The sequence below is a fragment of the Delphinapterus leucas genome, chromosome 3 (genome assembly GCF_059928025.1).
Source record: "Delphinapterus leucas isolate spDelLeu-1000000601 "Yukka" chromosome 3, BTC_Dleu_Yukka2, whole genome shotgun sequence".
NCBI classification, from domain to species: domain Eukaryota; kingdom Metazoa; phylum Chordata; class Mammalia; order Artiodactyla; family Monodontidae; genus Delphinapterus; species Delphinapterus leucas.
In genome coordinates this window covers 128,560,734-128,577,691 of record NC_143131.1, presented here as the reverse complement: position 1 = coordinate 128,577,691, position 16,958 = coordinate 128,560,734, and the positions used below count along the sequence as shown (strand labels likewise).

General features: G+C 48.8%; 1 protein-coding gene and 1 long non-coding RNA gene across 3 annotated transcripts in view; one reads left to right on the top strand and one right to left on the bottom strand.

Moving 5' to 3' along the window:
- CCDC69 (coiled-coil domain containing 69) overlaps positions 1-16,958 on the top strand; it is a 36,473-nt gene that overhangs the window by 1,869 nt on the left and 17,646 nt on the right. Inside the window, exon 2 of the mRNA XM_022589927.3 lies at positions 14,059-14,128. Coding sequence (XP_022445635.2) covers positions 14,059-14,128 — 70 coding nt within the window. The remainder of the gene's footprint in view (positions 1-14,058; positions 14,129-16,958) is intronic.
- On the bottom strand, positions 1,845-6,831 carry LOC149749696 (uncharacterized). Of its 2 annotated transcripts, XR_016392824.1 has the most exons (4): positions 6,504-6,831; positions 6,034-6,112; positions 5,256-5,393; positions 1,845-5,040 (listed from the first exon to the last, which is right to left on the bottom strand). It is a non-coding gene; the product is annotated as an uncharacterized LOC149749696 (long non-coding RNA). The 2 variants fall into 2 exon arrangements; XR_016392823.1 differs by having other exon boundaries at positions 5,256-6,112.

The window sequence follows — 16,958 nt, the reverse complement described above, 5'->3', positions numbered from 1 at the left end:
CCCTGTCTCAAGCTGTGAAGGGCAAGTGAAGTCAGCAGAGACTTTCCCTGTGGGAAAGGGCCTTGGGTACCACCTGGGCTGATGCACCCAACATACAGATGGGAGGTTAAAGCCTGGAGAAGGAGGGGTCTTGACTGAGGTCACAGAGCAACTTAGAGTAGAGCCCAGGTGTCCAGTCCCCTAGCCCAGTGTTCTTTGTCTCTGCCCCTACTCGGTGCTTCCAGTGGCTTCTTGTTGATTCCAAAGCCCTTTGGCATTTAAAGCCTTTACCCTGTTGCCTCAGAGCAGCCTGGCTTTTCTTCGTGCCCCAGCAGTGCCAGGCCCCTGCCCCTGAGTGGCAGGATTTATAAGCTGATTTTGTTTAAAGTTCACGCCCGTTTCCATCCCTTCGTGCTGTGCTCCTGCCCAGTTTCTCATCCAAGCGCCAACCCCTAGAAGGCGTGAGCTTCCAAGCTCATCCCCAGTAGGCTCTCAGCCCCCTGGGGGGGAGGGGGCCTCTGAGGATGTGATGTACAAAAATGAGCTCAGACCGCAGGAGGCTCAGGTCACGACAACAGTGACTCACCCTGAGTGGCAGTTGACAGAGTACTTTCACATCCTGCCGACTTCACGGCAGCCTGGAAGCCAGGCTGAGCTGCCGAATCTTCCCCACTTTATAGGGGAGGAGACTGAGGTTCAAGGGAGGAGTGATGTCCCATAGCCAGTTGGTGGCCAAGCTTTGCAGTGGGGCCTGGTTTTCTGCCCTCCCCGGCTAGTGCCCACTGCCCCGCACAGAGCCCAGAGCAGGTGCTACATAAATATTTGAGTGAGTGAATGAGGGCCACATGAGAGCCAGACTAGGGGTTAGCCCAGGGTCAGCAGGAGTATCTCATCCAGCTTTGAGAGACACAGGAAGGCGTCTTGGATGAGGGCTGAGCACGCCTTGGCTGAGTGTTGAAGGTTTGGTAGGAGTTACCCAGTCGAGGTAGAAAGGTCAGTCTGAGCAGCCGCTGAGCCTGAGAAGCAGAGTCACAGTGCTGGTTGTGGAGAGTGGGCGTGGCCAGCTGTGAGGAATGAGGCCGGCGCTCTCAGCGGGGACTTCGCTGGCTAGGGACAGGGGCTTGACCACTAGGACTTCTCAAGGTCCCTCCAGGGGCCAGGCCCTGAGGGCTTGCTGAGTCCTGTGGTCAACAGTGCCTTGTGGCCTTAGCTGACCAGCTGTCCTAGATCCCACTGAGAGGCCTGACCTGGGGCTGTTACTGGGACTTTTGGGGAAAGTTGAAATCCTGGTGAAAAAATGAGTGAGGATCCCTAGCAGGCTGGATGTGGATACCGAAGAACCACCTGCATTGTGTGGTCCTTCCAAAACCCTTTTTGGCAGAGACTGTGGCTGATGTGGCCACATCCCTGGGAGGATTTGGGAGAAGGCCGGACATAAAGGGGAAGGGCCGAGGAAGCAAGCCCATGGACTTGCCTGTAGGAGTGACATGGAGAGTGCGCAGGGGCCTTCCATCCCCAACAGGTTACCCGTCTGGGCCCAAGGTGGGGAGGGACAGCTAGTGCCTCATGGTCAGTCCCCTGTATGTGTGCCTGGTGCCCCCAGGGCTTCAGCTCTGGCGCCACAGCTCTGAGCAGCGCATCAGAGGCCCTGGCTCAGCACTGCTCCCGGAGACATGCCTCGCGCAGCAGGTCCTCTGTGGTCAGTAGCCCTTCAGGAGGGTCTCCATGTAGCAGGCCAGGTGAGGGGCAGAGATGCAGAAGTGAACACCATGGGAGAGCCTGGCATGGGCACAGCTAATTCTGAAACAAAACCATAGACACTAAGGACATGGGCTTTAGAACTGGGTCCACATATTCATTTATTAACTCAGCTGTCTGACTCTGGGCCAGGTGCCACTTCAGTCCTGGCTCTGCCATGGATCCATTAAGTGACCGTGGAAGGGACTTGGCTTTTCCGTGCCTCAGTTTCCTCGTCTGTAAAATACGTGTGATGTTAGCTCCTGAGTCATAGGGTTCTAAGATTAGATGAAAGAATGCATGTAATAGAGCCCCTGATACACCAACTGGTAAGTGGCACACCCTCGATAAGACAGAATGTGGGTGAGGACATCACCGCCTGGATTGTACCCAAGGAAAGCAAACAGGGTTGCGGAAGACAGGGGGACGTTAATGTTCTTGGCAGGCTGTTGGGTTAGGAAGATGAAGCCTGGAGCCTGGCCACTGCCTTCCAACCTCTGAAGTGTCGTCAAGAGGCACGGGCACAGGGCACGGCCTTGTTCTCTGGTTTCAGGAGGCAGAGTTGTGGCCAATGAGGGGAAGCTAAAGGGAGCCAGATTCTACTTCTCACCAGGAAGAGGGGTAGTGAGTTCCCCATCCTGGAGTAGTTCAAGCAGAGGTCAGCTGCGATTGTGGCAAAAATAGAAGAGGGGACGCAAGCCTCGGACGAGGAAGCACTTAGGATTCCACTCGAGACACCTCATTATTGTGATTACTATAATGTTTGAGGCAAAATTTCAGAATTTGGAAAAGTATAAAGAAGTTTTAAAGTAGTTTTTAATCTCACCATGAAGAGGTAGCCTCTGTGTACATTTCAGTGGCATTCTTTCTACTGTTTTCCTACATGTATGATATATGCGAATGTGACTATTTTTGCAGAATTGGGAAAATATTTTATCTTATTTATTTATTTGATATATATTCATTTGTTTTTTGGCTGCGTCGGGTCTTGGTTGCAGCGTGTGGGCTTCTCTCTAGTTGTGGCGCGAGGGCTCCTGAGCTCTTGGGCTCTGTAGTTGTAGCGCGGGGGCTTAGTTGCCCCACGGCGTGTGGGATCTTAGTTCCCTGACCAGGGATCGAACCCGCGCCCCCTGCATTGGAAGGTGGATTCTTAACCACTGGACTGCCAGGGAAGTCCCTGGGAATATATTTTAAATGATTATATTCTAGTTACTTAATATTTTGTTGGGGGCGTTCTCCCATGTTAAATAGTCCGCGGAAATGTGATTTTTAATGGCCACCTGATGGATGTTCTGTGGCTTATTTAACCAGTTTGGACACGTGGTTATTTGCACTCCCCACTGCTACCCACCCTGTATCTTCATCCTAAGCCGGGAGACTGTGCCTTTCTGTCAGAGGGGAGAGGTTGGGGGAGGGAGGGCCTCCAGGGAGAGATGTCATCTTGGCTGGGTTTTGAAGGTGAATGGGGGCCAGACACTTGTGTCAGGGTGAATGGGGTACACAAGAGGCAGGGCCCCTGACACCTGGTCGGTAGGAGCAGGGCAAATCTGACCTTTGAACTTGCTTTGCTGAGGGTGGGACAGAGGGTCTACAAAAGGAAACTGCCTTTCCCTGGCACTGAGTCCTCTGTCCCAAACATTGTGGGGACGTTGCTGTATATGTGGCCTCTGCGCTTTGCCCAACCCCCAAAATGATGCCCCCCCAACCGGAAAAATCATCCTAGTTAAAGTCAATACAGGCTTCCATATATATGACCTCTGACAACCTTGTGAGGTTCAGTGCCAGATTTCTATGTTATAAAGAGACATCTGTGCCCTGTGACCTGAAACCCATCAGAATAATTCCTAATAAATCCTTGCCTTGGACACACATCCTTTGGTAACACACTTTCTGCACATGTACATGTTTTTTAATTCTGTTCCTTTGTAGCTGAATTCCCAATCAGCTAGCATAGGTCCCTGAGAGCCTGAGATGCCTCCAGGCACCTCAGGACTTCCATTGCTGCCTCAGTTGGGTGTTGAGTTTGGGGCCCATGCTTCACGTCATCACTTGTGTTTTTTTATTATAAAAAGGGCCGAAAAGATAAAACTTCAAATTGTTCGTCCGGAAACAGGATGCCATATAAGTCAAGATGGTGACACTCCTGGTAGGAGGGGCTGCCACTAGACATCTCAGTGTTCATAGGTTGGCTAGTAAGCAAAGGTCTGAAATCTACCTGAAAAAGAGTTCCAAGAGACCTCAGTATAACATTCATGAGTGTTCATGTTCAAAAACCAAACTTGGAAAAAGTTGGGTAGCCCCCATAAAAGGAAGAGTCTGATGGATGGCCTGAGTCCTGGCTCTGACATCTCGGGGTGCACTTGGGTTTCCCCCCTCAAGGCCTGCACTTTGTCCTCTCAGTGTCCTCCACCCTCAGAGCACTGTGAGCCACCCCGGATGACTGATTGACCAGGGACTGGGCCAGGAAGGGAGCAGGACCTGCAGGTGGGTGCAGGGGGAGCTCCCGGGGCCCCACCCCAGGCAGAGAGAAGGAGAGAGAGAAAATGAGAAATTCCACCTATCTTTAGCATAGATAGATCTAAATCTATCCATCACCCGAAGACAAGCCATCGACTTCTCACCAGGTAAATGTGAATCCTTAAAAATCATTTATCTTGTGTCACTTTATTTTCAAATCTGAATCTTCCAGAACATCTAGGCCAAATGCCTCACAATACATCCATCCCACACCCATGCTTTCCCCCCAGATACATGATGTACAAACTGACCTACTTCCAGTTTTCCTTCCTCCCCAGCAGAGAAGTTCTTTTTCAGTGTACAACGAATCTTGTCATTTTCCACCACCCCGTGCAACCCTACCCCCTGCCGTCTCCTTGAGAAAACAGCTTTGACATCAGAAAAGTTATGTGTAATGGATTTTTTTATGTTTGTTTATTTGTGGCCGTGCCACACGGCATGTGGGATCATAATTCCCTGACCAGGGATCAAACCCGTACCCCCTACAGTGGAAGCACAGAGTCTTAACCACTGGACCGCCAGGGAAGTCCCTTTAATGGGTTGATTAGTGTCCCTACCCAAACTCATGTACACCCAGAACCTATGAGTATGACCTTATTTGAAACAGGGTTTTTGCCAATGTAGTCAGTCAAGATGAGGTCATACTGGATGATGGTGGGCCCTAATCCAAGGACTGGTGTCCTTGTAAGAAGAGGGAACTTTGGACACAGATACACAGGGAGAAGGCCGTGTGATGACAGAAGCAGAGACTGGAGTGATGCAGCTCCAAGCCAAGGAACGCCAAGGATTGCTGACAACCACTGGAAGCTAGGAGAGAGGGATGGAACAGAAACTCCCTCAGAGCCTCCAGAAGGACCCAACCCACCTGATACCTTGGTTTGGGACTTCTAGCCTTCAGAACTGGAAGATAATAAATTTCTGTTGTTTTAAGTCACCAACGTCGTGGTGATTTGTTACAGCAGCCCTAGGGAACATATATTTTAAGGTTAATTACTCCCCACCCCCTCTCACCCCTCCCCTACCTTGCCACCAGTAGAAATGGGCAGGAAGAGCCCAGTGCCTCCCCTTTGGAACCATGGCTTGGCAGAAAGGTAGGGAGCACTGCAAACAAGGAGGTGCTTGGACAAGGCCCAAATGCTGTTGGACACCAGCTGCAGCACCTGTAGAGGAAAGTGCACTGGGCCAGGGGTCAGGAGTGGGTCCCACTCCTGCCTCTGTCACTAACTTGCTGTGTGATCTCAGCTGGTTCTGTCCCTGGGCCTTGATCTCCCCACCAGTAAAATGATGGCCATGGCTGCTTTTAGGTTCCAAGAGAGGTATTTATTCTGCCTGTTGTTGTTCATTGTACACAAGTCAAACGTGAGTACACTATTGTTTGAAAAATTCTAAGAATTTAGGCAAAACTGAAGCTCCCCCTCCTTGACTGCAATAATTCCAGTCCTTTCTCTAGAGATGATGACTGACTGCCATCAGTGTGCGCCTTTCTAGGTAGTTTTTCCTGTGCATTTACGTACAGTAGAAATAGTTTATTTTGCCTATTCATATTCTACCGAATGGCTTTCCACTGTTGTCGGTAAATTCCTACTTGGTTTTTTTAAACATATGAGTGGCACTGCCTAGTGTTATATACCTTAGTGTATTGAGCTGGTGCCCTGTTGTGGATATGAGCCTGGTTTCCAGCGTTTCCCTGTTACAAGTGACCCTGCCCTGAGCACCCTGGAGGAGCCACCATCCTCGCTAATGGGTGCCGGTCTCTGCTGGCCGTGCTATGGCAGGGTGGGGGTGCTTTGCCGCGTGTACCTTGCGAGGTGGCTGCTGGGCTCTGTCATCTTCCGCTCCAGGCACTGCAGCGCCCCCTTTTACATCCTCTCCACAGGAGCTGCTCAAGAACAGAGGGTGGTATGAAGGGTTCAGGACACCCCCCAGACCCTCCTGAGCAAGGGCCCCTCCTTCCTTGTCCTGCAGAGAAGCCCTCTCCATGCAGCGGCTGACAGCTGAGTGTGTCCAACTGTCAGCTCTGCCGTGCCTGGAGCCAGTGAGCGTGACAGGACTGATAGAGGATGAGGTGTCAGGGTGACCTCACTCTGCCCCTTCTTTTCAACCCACAGCATACCAAAACCAGAAGGGCCCTGATGTATCCCATTGCCCAACTCCATGCCAGAGAGAGGAGGAAACAGAAGCCCAGAGAGGGGAGGGTGCTTCCCCAAGGTCACACAGCAAGCAAGTAGCAAGTCAGGGGCCTGACTCTGGACTCCGACTGGGGAGTTTACCATTGGGTTGCTGAGACAGGTGGATATCCAGCCGTGTACGTCCCTTCCCCCGCTGTGGCCACTGACACCGTTTTCTGTCCCACTCCTTCAGGGTCCTTCTGCCTGGCGGACTGACCCAAATGCTGGAGATGGTACCGAGTGCTTCTGCCAGCTCCAGGCGCTCTCAGGCGAGCAGAACTGGCAGGCCCCCTGGGAGGCTGATACGGGGCAGGAAAAGGTGGGCTCTAGGGAGGAAGGAAGGGGATGTGGTGTACTGGAAACCCTTTCCTGGGCCTCAGCCCCTCCATCTGTGAATGAGGGGTTGGGCCCTGCGCTCACTGTCTGCCATGGGTAGGCTCAGCAGGTGCGTGGGAGGGACGTGGTTCTGTCCTCCCCTGAGATCTCGTTCGTCAGCTGGTCAGATGGGAGGGATGGAGGCCACATCCGCCCCTGACTTGGGGTGTTCTAGGGGCATTGCAGGTATTCAGAGAATAGGCGGGGCCTCCTGACACAGCTGAGAGGTACTGGCTGGTGCTCCTACCTTTCGGTTGCGTGGTCACGTCGGTATGTCCCCAGGCAGACACTGGCTGATGCTGACGCCGTCATATGTAAAATGAACAAGTTGAAGTAAATCTTTGGCGTCCCTGGCCGCGTGAAAGTGAAATCACATTCAGGCATTGCTTTGGCAAAATACTTCTGCCCATCTTAGAGATGGGGAAGCTGAGGCCTGTGGTTATGGTGTTCTTACATCCGAGGCTCTGTAGTTTGGGTGTGAATGCTAACATTTCTCAACAGCCCTGAACATTTAGGTCCTTCCTCTCCCCCACCTGAAGTCCTGGAGGGGCCCCTTGGGCCTCCGCTGCCACCTCCTTCCTGCCTCTACCCTCAGCCAATGGGCTCTGCTGTGGTTGTTCAGATCCCGAAACCACGCTGAGTTCTGACATCGGAAAGGCAGCTCTGATACTGCAGAGGGTTGTGACATGAGTCCCTTGAGGCTCAGAATCCCCTAATCGTTTGGCTACTTGGATCAATCTGGCGCGTGCACGAAGGACGCGGAAGGGGCTCCGCCTCGAGTCTGGATTCCCTTTAGGGCTCTGCTCCCTGCTTTGTGGCCTCTGACAGCACTGCTCACCTCCCCTCTGGGCCTCGGTTTTTCCACCTGGAAATAGGAGGTGAGGATTGGAATAAACTGTCTCCAGGGGCCCTTCCATCCCTGTCTTCTGGGTCCCAGTAAGCCTTCCTCAGCCAAGGTGGGTGTGACAGAACTATGCGGCCAAGGGAAGCCAGGGCTGTGGTTTATGGGGTTGGCAGAGGAGCTTGGTGAACTCTTAAGGGTCCTTTGATTACTAAATTCTCGAAGCTAAGCAGGATTAATGAGGCCATAAATCACACCGTTCAATCAGAAATACACAATGCCTAAAGGCCCATGAAGAAGATGGAGTGATGGTCCCTAAAGCAAGGTTAGACCAAGTGTCTTCAGGAAAGGCCGAGCCAGCCTCAGGGCTTGGCTTCCATCCTAGCGGGATTCCCAAGGGAAGGAATAGCTGGGAAGTTTCTATCCAAGTTGCTTCTGCCTTCCTCATTCTTTCCTGATGAGGCTCGGAATTTGAGGGAAGTGAGGAGTCTATCCTGGACACTTCAGTATGAGACTATGAAAATTCACCCCAAAGTACTGCAACCTGAATAATACTCAACAGAGCCCCCTGGGACTCTGTTAATGTTGGTGGGTTTTACGTACCACCTGCACTAGCTAAACACTTGATGCTTACCAGAGGTCTTTACTTGTTGAACATCAGGGATATTTTATAGAATTATTGATGGTTGGAGTTGAGGGCCCTCTGAGATCACTCAGTCAGTCCAACCTGCAAAATGAAGTTTGCCTCTTCTTGTATGCTACCAGTGACAGAGAGCTCACTACCACCACCCCACCCTCCAATAAGGCAGCCTATCTCTATTTGGGACAGTTCTGAGATTCTTCATATTGCACTTGAAACTTCTAGTCGTTGGACACCATCTTGCCCTTCAAGGCTGTGGACTACACACTAGCAGCTTCTACCTCATGGCAGTCCTGCAGAGGTTTGAAGACGGAGTCCAGAGTTTTTTCTTTTTGTTTTTGTTTTTTGCCTATTCTCGAGGCTGATCAACTATTGTTAACAGTCCCTCCTGTCACTTGGTTTGAATCTCCTACCACATCCTGTCAGCTACTCTTGCACACCTTCCATTTGGTCAGTTTACCCTCCAAAATGCAAGCATATTCGAGAGGGTCTCACCAGGCCCAGTCCGAGCTTGCCTGGTTTCCTCATGGCCCTGGGCCCTGTCCTCATGCTCTGCCTGGACCCTGTCTGCTTTCGGAGCCGTGTTCTACCGCGGACCAGGTTTGCTTCTGGTTGACCCCAGAGCAGAGCTCTGGTCTGCTTGACAGCAAGGAGCTGGGCCCCAGAACGGTGCATGTCACCAAGATAGAGGGGCCCTGTTTCCAGCCCTCTTAGTTGAAGGGCTGCCCTGGAGCCCAGAAGGACTGAGGAGAACGTCTGTTCCAACCCTGACCCATCACAGATAGGTCCAGAGAGGGGACAGCACTTCCCTCAAGTCACACAGTGAAGCTGGAACCTGGGTCTCCTGGCCTCTCCCCCAGTCCTGGGTTCTCCCTCTATCCCGTGCTGCCAGCTGCCACCTCATAGCTTTCTTCGCCCAAGTTTCCATTGACACAGGAAGCTGCCATCCCTCTTCCAGAGCTCAGACCGGATGCCCCTCCCAGTCTGAGGCCTGCCCCACTCTGCTTTTGGAAGGGAAAATTTTTGTGGCCCCCTCCCAGCTCTTGTCCTCTCCCACTGCAGGGTGAACTCTGCTGCATGACCTCTGAGGAGGAAGTAGCCAAGGCCCCACCGTGGGAATTTTCCACGCAGTAGTTGCTTATCGATTCCCGCTCAGCTCTGGGCTGTGTGTCCTCAGGCTTTGGCGAGCCTCAAAATCACCTGGATGGGTTGGTAGATCAGAGCTTCCCAGCACACACACACCACCCTCGGATGCTGTAGGTCTAGAACTGGGCCTGGGAGCTGTGTTAAGCAAGGACTTCAGGTGGTTCTAATACAGGAGACCCTCTATAAGGCCTGGAAATTCCTAGAAATATTGTTCTGGGCATCATAACAGATACTGGGGCAAATCCAAAGTCGATTTCAAAAATGGCCCCTGTCCTCAGGGAGCCCCTTGGACTAGCAGAAGTACAGGTAACTGGGTAGCTACTCACATAGGTGTCTGAACAGGCCCTGGAGCGTAGCGCTGATAGGAGCTAACTCAGCCCTGGGGAGAGACCAAGTAGAAATAATATATTAGCGGGGCCTGGAGGCCTGAGAAATTATTGACCATGTGTCATGCTGGGATGGTCTTGAACACACGGTTGTGCATCTTGTGGCCAGGAGCACAGTAGGTTGTTTTGGTTTGGTTTTGGCCTAGCAAATTGGTCAACATGAAAAAAAATTTTTTAATTAAAGAAAAAAAAAGACACTAGTCCATGTAGACAAGGTTGTAGTGAAACTGGCCTTCTGTGTGTTATTAGTGGGTGAGCTAATTGATAGAACTTTCTGGAGAGTAGAGCCAGTAATTTTATTTCATTATTATTATTTTTTAATCTTATATTTCTTTTTTTTTTTAATTTTATTTATTTTTGGCTGCATTGGGTCTTCATTGCTGCACGCGGGCTTTCTCTAGTTGAGGCAAGCGGGGGCTACTCTTCATTGCGGTGCCCGGGCTTCTCATTGTGGTGACTTCTCTTGTTGCAGAGCACAGGCAGAGCCAGTAATTTTAGATGTGTGAAAAATTTTATAAATCAGTACGTTCTCTAAAGCATGATTTGGAAATTAAAAAATGGAAATAATGTATATATTCAACAGTGGATTTTTTTTTTCGGCTGTGGCATGCGGGATCTTAGTTCCCCAACCAGGGATCGAACCTGTGCTCCCTGCATTGGGAGCGCGGAGTCTTAACCACTGGACCACCAGGGAAGTCCCTCAACTTTTTTTCCCTCAATGTGAAAAAAAAAAAGATGCGGATTTTTTTTTCACATCTGGATTTATGTTTATTCACATGTGGGAGGGAATAACATTTTACAGTTAGATCACAAATATCAGAAAGCTACTCAAAGTGGGAGCTTCATAGAAATGTTAGAGAGTGGAAGGAGATACATGAAGGCATTATTTTTTTTAAAAAGCAAATTCTTTGCGGTCAACATATTCTTGCAAACTATTTTGAAAATGAAACACTCAATTAGATATTGAGTAATATTAATGATTTAAAACCAGTGGAGGTTGTATGGATTAAAAAACCATTCAACTGTGGTTTACTGATTAAATGATTAAATTCACCTGTAAGGATGTCATACTCAAGTCATTAAAATTAATATATTTACAGAATATTTAATGCCATGTAGTAAATGCTCATATTTGAAAAAGTAAGATGTAAGAAAGTATATATAATATTCCAATAATGAATAAATATGTATTATTTATTACCACTATAATTGGAAAAAGATGTTTACCAATATTTAAGTATTAAGAAAATGGAGAGAACAGTAGAGTGAGGACAGATTATGAGTCCTGAATGTCATTCTGAAGGAGTTATCCTGGGGGCAGGGGTGCCATCAGGATCTGGAGACTCAAGCACAAGGCCATGTCCTGCCTAAGGTCTGGAAGCTGTTAGTGGAGAAGAGTTTTCCACCTTCTGTGGTGGTTATTTGGGAGAAGACAGTTTCTCATGAGCTTTATGAACTTTTTTCAGGCAACCTGAGGCCAATGGCAGCCCAGAAGATCTAGGAAAGCACTGTGCGTCTTTGCTCTTGCCGTGCTTTTCAAACATAATGTGATAACTGTCATAATGCCATGTTTGAGATCTTAGAATATGCCAGACGTTATAGGCGCCTTATCTCATCTAATCCTTAAAATAACCTCCTGAGGAAACCAAGGCTTGGAGAGGCCATGTAGTCACACAGTGTTGGATTTAGTATTTGAATCCAGATCTGGGTGATTTTAGACTCCCACAGTTCTTAACCATACTGTTCTGGTCTCTACTGTTCTGAGACCTTGTTCTTATGCTGATTTTGACATCGAGGTCCCGTTAGACAGTGTCTTACCTCCCCAGCTCCAGTTTCCTCCCTTGTAATAATAACCCTTGCCTCTCAGTGCGGTTGAGAGGATCTGAAATCAGACGCTCAGAGTTTGAACGCCATGGGCGTCGTTGGGTGAAACTAAGACCTCCTCACCTCCACTTCACAAAGGAGGAAGTGGGAGCCTGGAGGAGGAAGGAGACTTGTCCAAATTTGTGGAAAAGCCAAGACTGGAATTCTGGAAATCTCACTCTCATAAAAACGTTGACCAGATTAGCGTAACCAGTGGTGGCAACAGGGACAAGACAACCGTTGGTGTTTATCTCCCTCCTTCCTCCGGCCCAGGGTGGAGAGGCTGCCTCCTGTCATTTCCCCAGAATCCTGTGTTGACAGCTTGTGCCTGGGCCAGGCGTCCCCTCTCCCATGGGCAGGAGGGCGGAGACTTCACAGGGTGGGTGGAGGGAGGGTGACAGGCGTGCCAGCCACTGAGCAGATGTGGGGACCAGGGCCTGGGGGAAGCACTGTGCCTTGCTCAGTTTGCCGGGATTTCACGCAGCACCAGGCCCTGTGCCAGGCACTGTGGGGCAGGAGCAGAATGTTCTAGAAGCCTTCCCTTCTCTTCCTTCCTCAACCGGAAGTATGCTTTCTAGCAGCATTTCATTCATTCTCAAGTTCAGGAAATTGTTAATAATTTTTATTTTAGTAATCTATTATTACAGAAAAAAGTAAAGCTTTTCCTTTACAATGATAATTCACAATTGAATGCTTTCATAGCCTTTCACAGGCTGACTTATTGAAGTGATTTTGAAAATGGGGCCTAGGGACTTTCCTGGTGGCGCAGTGGTTAAGAATCCGCCTGCCAATGCAGGGGTCACGGGTTTGAGCCCCGGTCTGGGAAAATCCCACATGCTGTGGAGCAACTAAGCCTATGCACCACAACTACTGAAGCCCGTGCACCTAGAGCCCGTGCTCTGCAACAAGAGAAGCCACTGCAATGAGAAGCCCGCACACTGCAACAAAGAGTAGCCCCCGCTCACCGCAACCAGAGAAAGCCCGCGTGCAGCAACGAAGACCCAATGCAGCCAAAAATAAATAAATTTTAATTAATAAAAATAAAATGGGGCCTAGAATATCTTTTTTTAAAAATCAGAACACTTTTTCAAGGTATAGTTGAGAAGTAACATATTAATTTCAGGTGTACAACCTAAGGATTCAATATTTATATACATTGTGAAATGATCACAATAAGTCTAGCTAACATCCTAGAGCATTTTGAAAAGTATACAAAATAGCTTAAATTTTTTTTCTACCCCAGATCCTGGTCCAGTGGCCAGTGCCAGACTTTGACCAACTTTTCACCTCTCTGGGGTGAAATGAGAAAATTAAAGGTGTGAATGTGTGTGTAACGTTGAGTAAGATGTTACTTCACCTTTCCTGGAAGAACTGTCTTGAGCTTTCCTTAATATACTTTGGAAGGTTAAAATGTCTTCTGTTTTATGAAATGATAGTGATAGTCTGCAAATAATTTTTGTCAGCATCCTTTCTTGTCAACCCATATCAATTCTCCTATTTCAAAATATTATTTATGAAAACTGAAATCTGGGAGCCACTGACACTGCCTTGTGGTACAGAAGGCCCTTTTGCCTCAGTTCTCTCCTATGATCAGATTCAACCCACACTGGCCAATGTTGGTTAAAGTGCCCACTAGGTATGGCTCAAATACTTGACTCTGCCAGTTGTCCCCTGATTTACCTTGATGGACTCCTCACCTGCCTCAGCCTTGTCATCTTTAAATTGGGGGGCATTCGTATTTCCCGGGGTCCTTCTAAAGATTACCTGAGATAGTATAGATAAGACAGCATAGTGCCTGGTACATCCTGGCTGCAGTATCTCACCCCCATCTGTCACGTTAAGTACTGCTGTCTCCTTATAGTTGGGGAAACAGCCCTTCTAGCAGAGAAGAAGCATAGTAAAACATGGCTCGAACTTTGATGCTCTGCTTTCAATACAGGGAAGTTGGCTGGAAGTTGTGGTAGCCACAAGCCCCGAGAGGGAAGGGGAATTGTCTCTGAACTGGGGGTTAGGAAGTTTTAGGACACCTAAAGGCCATAACTGGGGTGAGGGTAATAGCAGAAGGTCTGGCCAAGTCCCTAGAGAAGGAAGATAAGGGCAGAGAGGGGCCCATGGTTGGTGGCCAAGCCAAATCACAAGAATCTAAGGAGAGACCAACCAGCATCAAACTCCCCGCGGAGGGTTTCCCTGGCCAAGATGAGAAATTCTGCTCTGAGAACCCTTTTCGCACAGAGGGAGTGCTGCCTCGGTATGGTGAGGAAGGAAGCTAAGTGAACTGGGCCTAGAGCCGGGTTTGGCACGACTGGAATTCTGTCTTGCCTTTAGAAGAATCTTACCATAGCATCCATCCTCACACTGACCTCCTACCTTCTTCCTTCATCCTCATTGTTGTCTCATCTCTTCCAGAGGTGCCAAGGACCAGATCAGCCTCCCAAACCAGAGCTGCAGGAACTCGGTCCCCTCAATGGTGACACAGGTGAGTAGGCAGCCCTGTAAATGCCCTCCCTGACATCTATGAGATTTCCTACTTTATAAGCAACAGACATGATATGGCTATTTAATTATCTCACAAGATTTTACTTAGGTTACATTAATAGGAGTATCATGTCTAAAATCAGGGAGGTGATAGTTCTTCCCTGTTCCCGACTATTCATACCACACCTGGAGTGCTGAGTTTATTTCTGGAAAATACATTTTCAGAGGAATCCAGAACAATTGGAGAGAGTACAATGGAGAAAGATGAGGCTGGTGAGGAATCTGGAAACCATGTCTTGAAGGAACAGTTAAAGAAACAGAGGATGTTGCAATAAAACACAACAGTTCTCTCCAAGTGACTGAAGTGCCCTCATGGAGAAGAAAGATGAGGCTTGTTCAGTGACCCAGAGATCAGTACTAGGGCCTCAATGTAGCAGAAACAGGCTGGCAGAATTCAGTTCAATCTCAAAGGATTTTTCGTGTGGTTGTTGGTTTAACATCATCAGAGGCACTTCATAATAGGATGAGCTCTCCATCTCTGAAAGTGTTTCATTAACACCTGGAGGCTGTCAGGGATATTGTAGATGAAGTTCAAGTACCAGATAAGCAACTGGGTCAGAATTCAGAGGTTCTCCAATCTGAATGTACATAAGAATTACCTGGGGTGGGTGATTTTCAAAAGTACAGATTCTGGGGCCTCACCACAGGCCAACTAAATAAGGATCTCTGGGAGCGGGGCTGAAGACTCTGCATTGTTAGTGATGATAAATCTTTTTAATAAGCTTCTCCCCAGTTGGGGCCAGTCTGGTACTGCTGACCAACGTTTGGGACCCCGAGCCAGATGATTTATGAGAGCTGATCATGACCACTGCCTCCACCCAGGACCCAGGGCTCAGACTACCTATCTGATGGACTGACCACAGCCTCTTTCCTCACATTTCTCGTCATATCTTGTACCCAACCTGGCCTATGAAGTTCTGTAGTAATATTACTACTACATTTCCTTTTATTTATTTATTTATTTATTTATTTATTATTTATGGCTGTGTTGGGTCTTCATTGCTGCTCACGGGCTTTCTCTAGTTGCAGTGAGCAGGGGCTACTCTTCGACACAGTGAGCTGGGCTTCTCATTGCAATGGCCTCTCTTGTTTCAGAGCACGGGCTCTAGGTGCGCAGGCTTCAGTAGTTGTGGCACGTGGGCTCAGTAGTTGTGGCTCGCAGGCTCTAGAGCACAGGCTCAGTAGTTGTGGCGCACACGGACTTAGTTGCTCCGTGGCATGTGGGATCTTCCCGGACCAGGGATCGAACCCGTGTCCCCTGCATTGGCAGGAGGATTCTTAACCACTGTGCCACCAGGGAAGTCCCTATTACTACTACATTTATAATAATGCTAACAATGCTAGTATTAGCCTCCAATGCTTGTCATGAACACTGAGGAATATTTAGAGAACATTTAGTGAACAATGAAGAGTACTTACTGAGCACCTCCAAATGCCTGGCACTACACTTAGTGCTTTTTAAAATTCATTCATTTGTTGTATTTTTTGGCTTCTACATATAAGTGGTAACATACAGTATTGGTCTTTCTCTGACTTAGTGCACTAAGCATATTACCCTCTAGGTCCATCCATGTTGTTGCAAATGGCAGAATTTCATTCTTTTTTATGGCTGAGTAATACTCCTTTACATGTATATACTGCATCTACTTTATCCATTCATGTGTTGATGGACACTTAGGTTGCTTCCACGTGTTGGCTATTGTACAATTACTGCTTTTTATGCATAAGCTGGTAGAACAAGGTGGTAGTTCAGAATGTTTGCTGTGGAATCACATCGTGTAGGTTCACAGTCCTTTATCCCGATTGTGAACTGGGTAATCTTGCGTAGGTTGCATGATTTCTTTGTCCCTCAGTTCCCTCATCCGTGACATGGGGATAATCACAGTGCCCACCACTCTGGGTGGTTGTGAGGATTCAGTGAGTAATACCTGTGAGATACTTAGAACAGAGTTGGGCGTGTTTCTGAGCATGGTAAGCGCTCTTTATCGTTTACCTGCTGTTGTTATTTTTATCGCCTTTGTTCTCTGGCTTAACTATCTCAATAGCCCCATGAGGTAGGTATTATCATTATCCTGATTTAATTGAAGCCCCGAGAGTGTGGGTCCCTGCCTTAGGTGAGACCCAGAGCCTGTTGGACTCAGAGTGGCATCACCAGGCCTGTTTGGGGGTCTCCTGTTTGCGTCTCCTCACTATTCACAGCAGCCTCTCTGCCCCCCGCTCCGGGGGGTGCTGAAGGTGAGGGGTCACACACTCAGACACAGGGTCCAGCAGGTAGCGTGTGTGACCAAGTGGCCCCTTACACGCGTCCTCTGTGAGCAAAGGGCAGAGCCACATCCTGGACGGAGGGGAAGGCAGCTGCCCCTCAGCCCAGCTCCTGCTTTGACACTAAGGCACACACCGCCACTTCTTTGGCTTCTTCAAGATAAGTTGGAAATCTGTCGTATTAAGTAAAATCTGCCCAGTTATTAAGCATCAGCCACTATTTGTTTTTAATTTAGATATTGGGTAGAGCAGCGTCCCCAACCTTCTTGGTACCAGGGACCGTTTTCGTGGAAGACAATTTTTCCAAGGACTGGGGCATGACGGGGGTGGGGGGGATGGTTTTGAGATGACTCAAGTGCATTACTTTTATTGTGCACTTTATTTCTATTATTATTACATCAGCTCCGTTTCCGATCATCGGGCATTAGATCCCGGCGGTTGGGGACCCCTGGGGTAGAGCAAATAGCACCTTTATGGGCTGAACATGTCCCGTGAGTTACCGGCTCTGC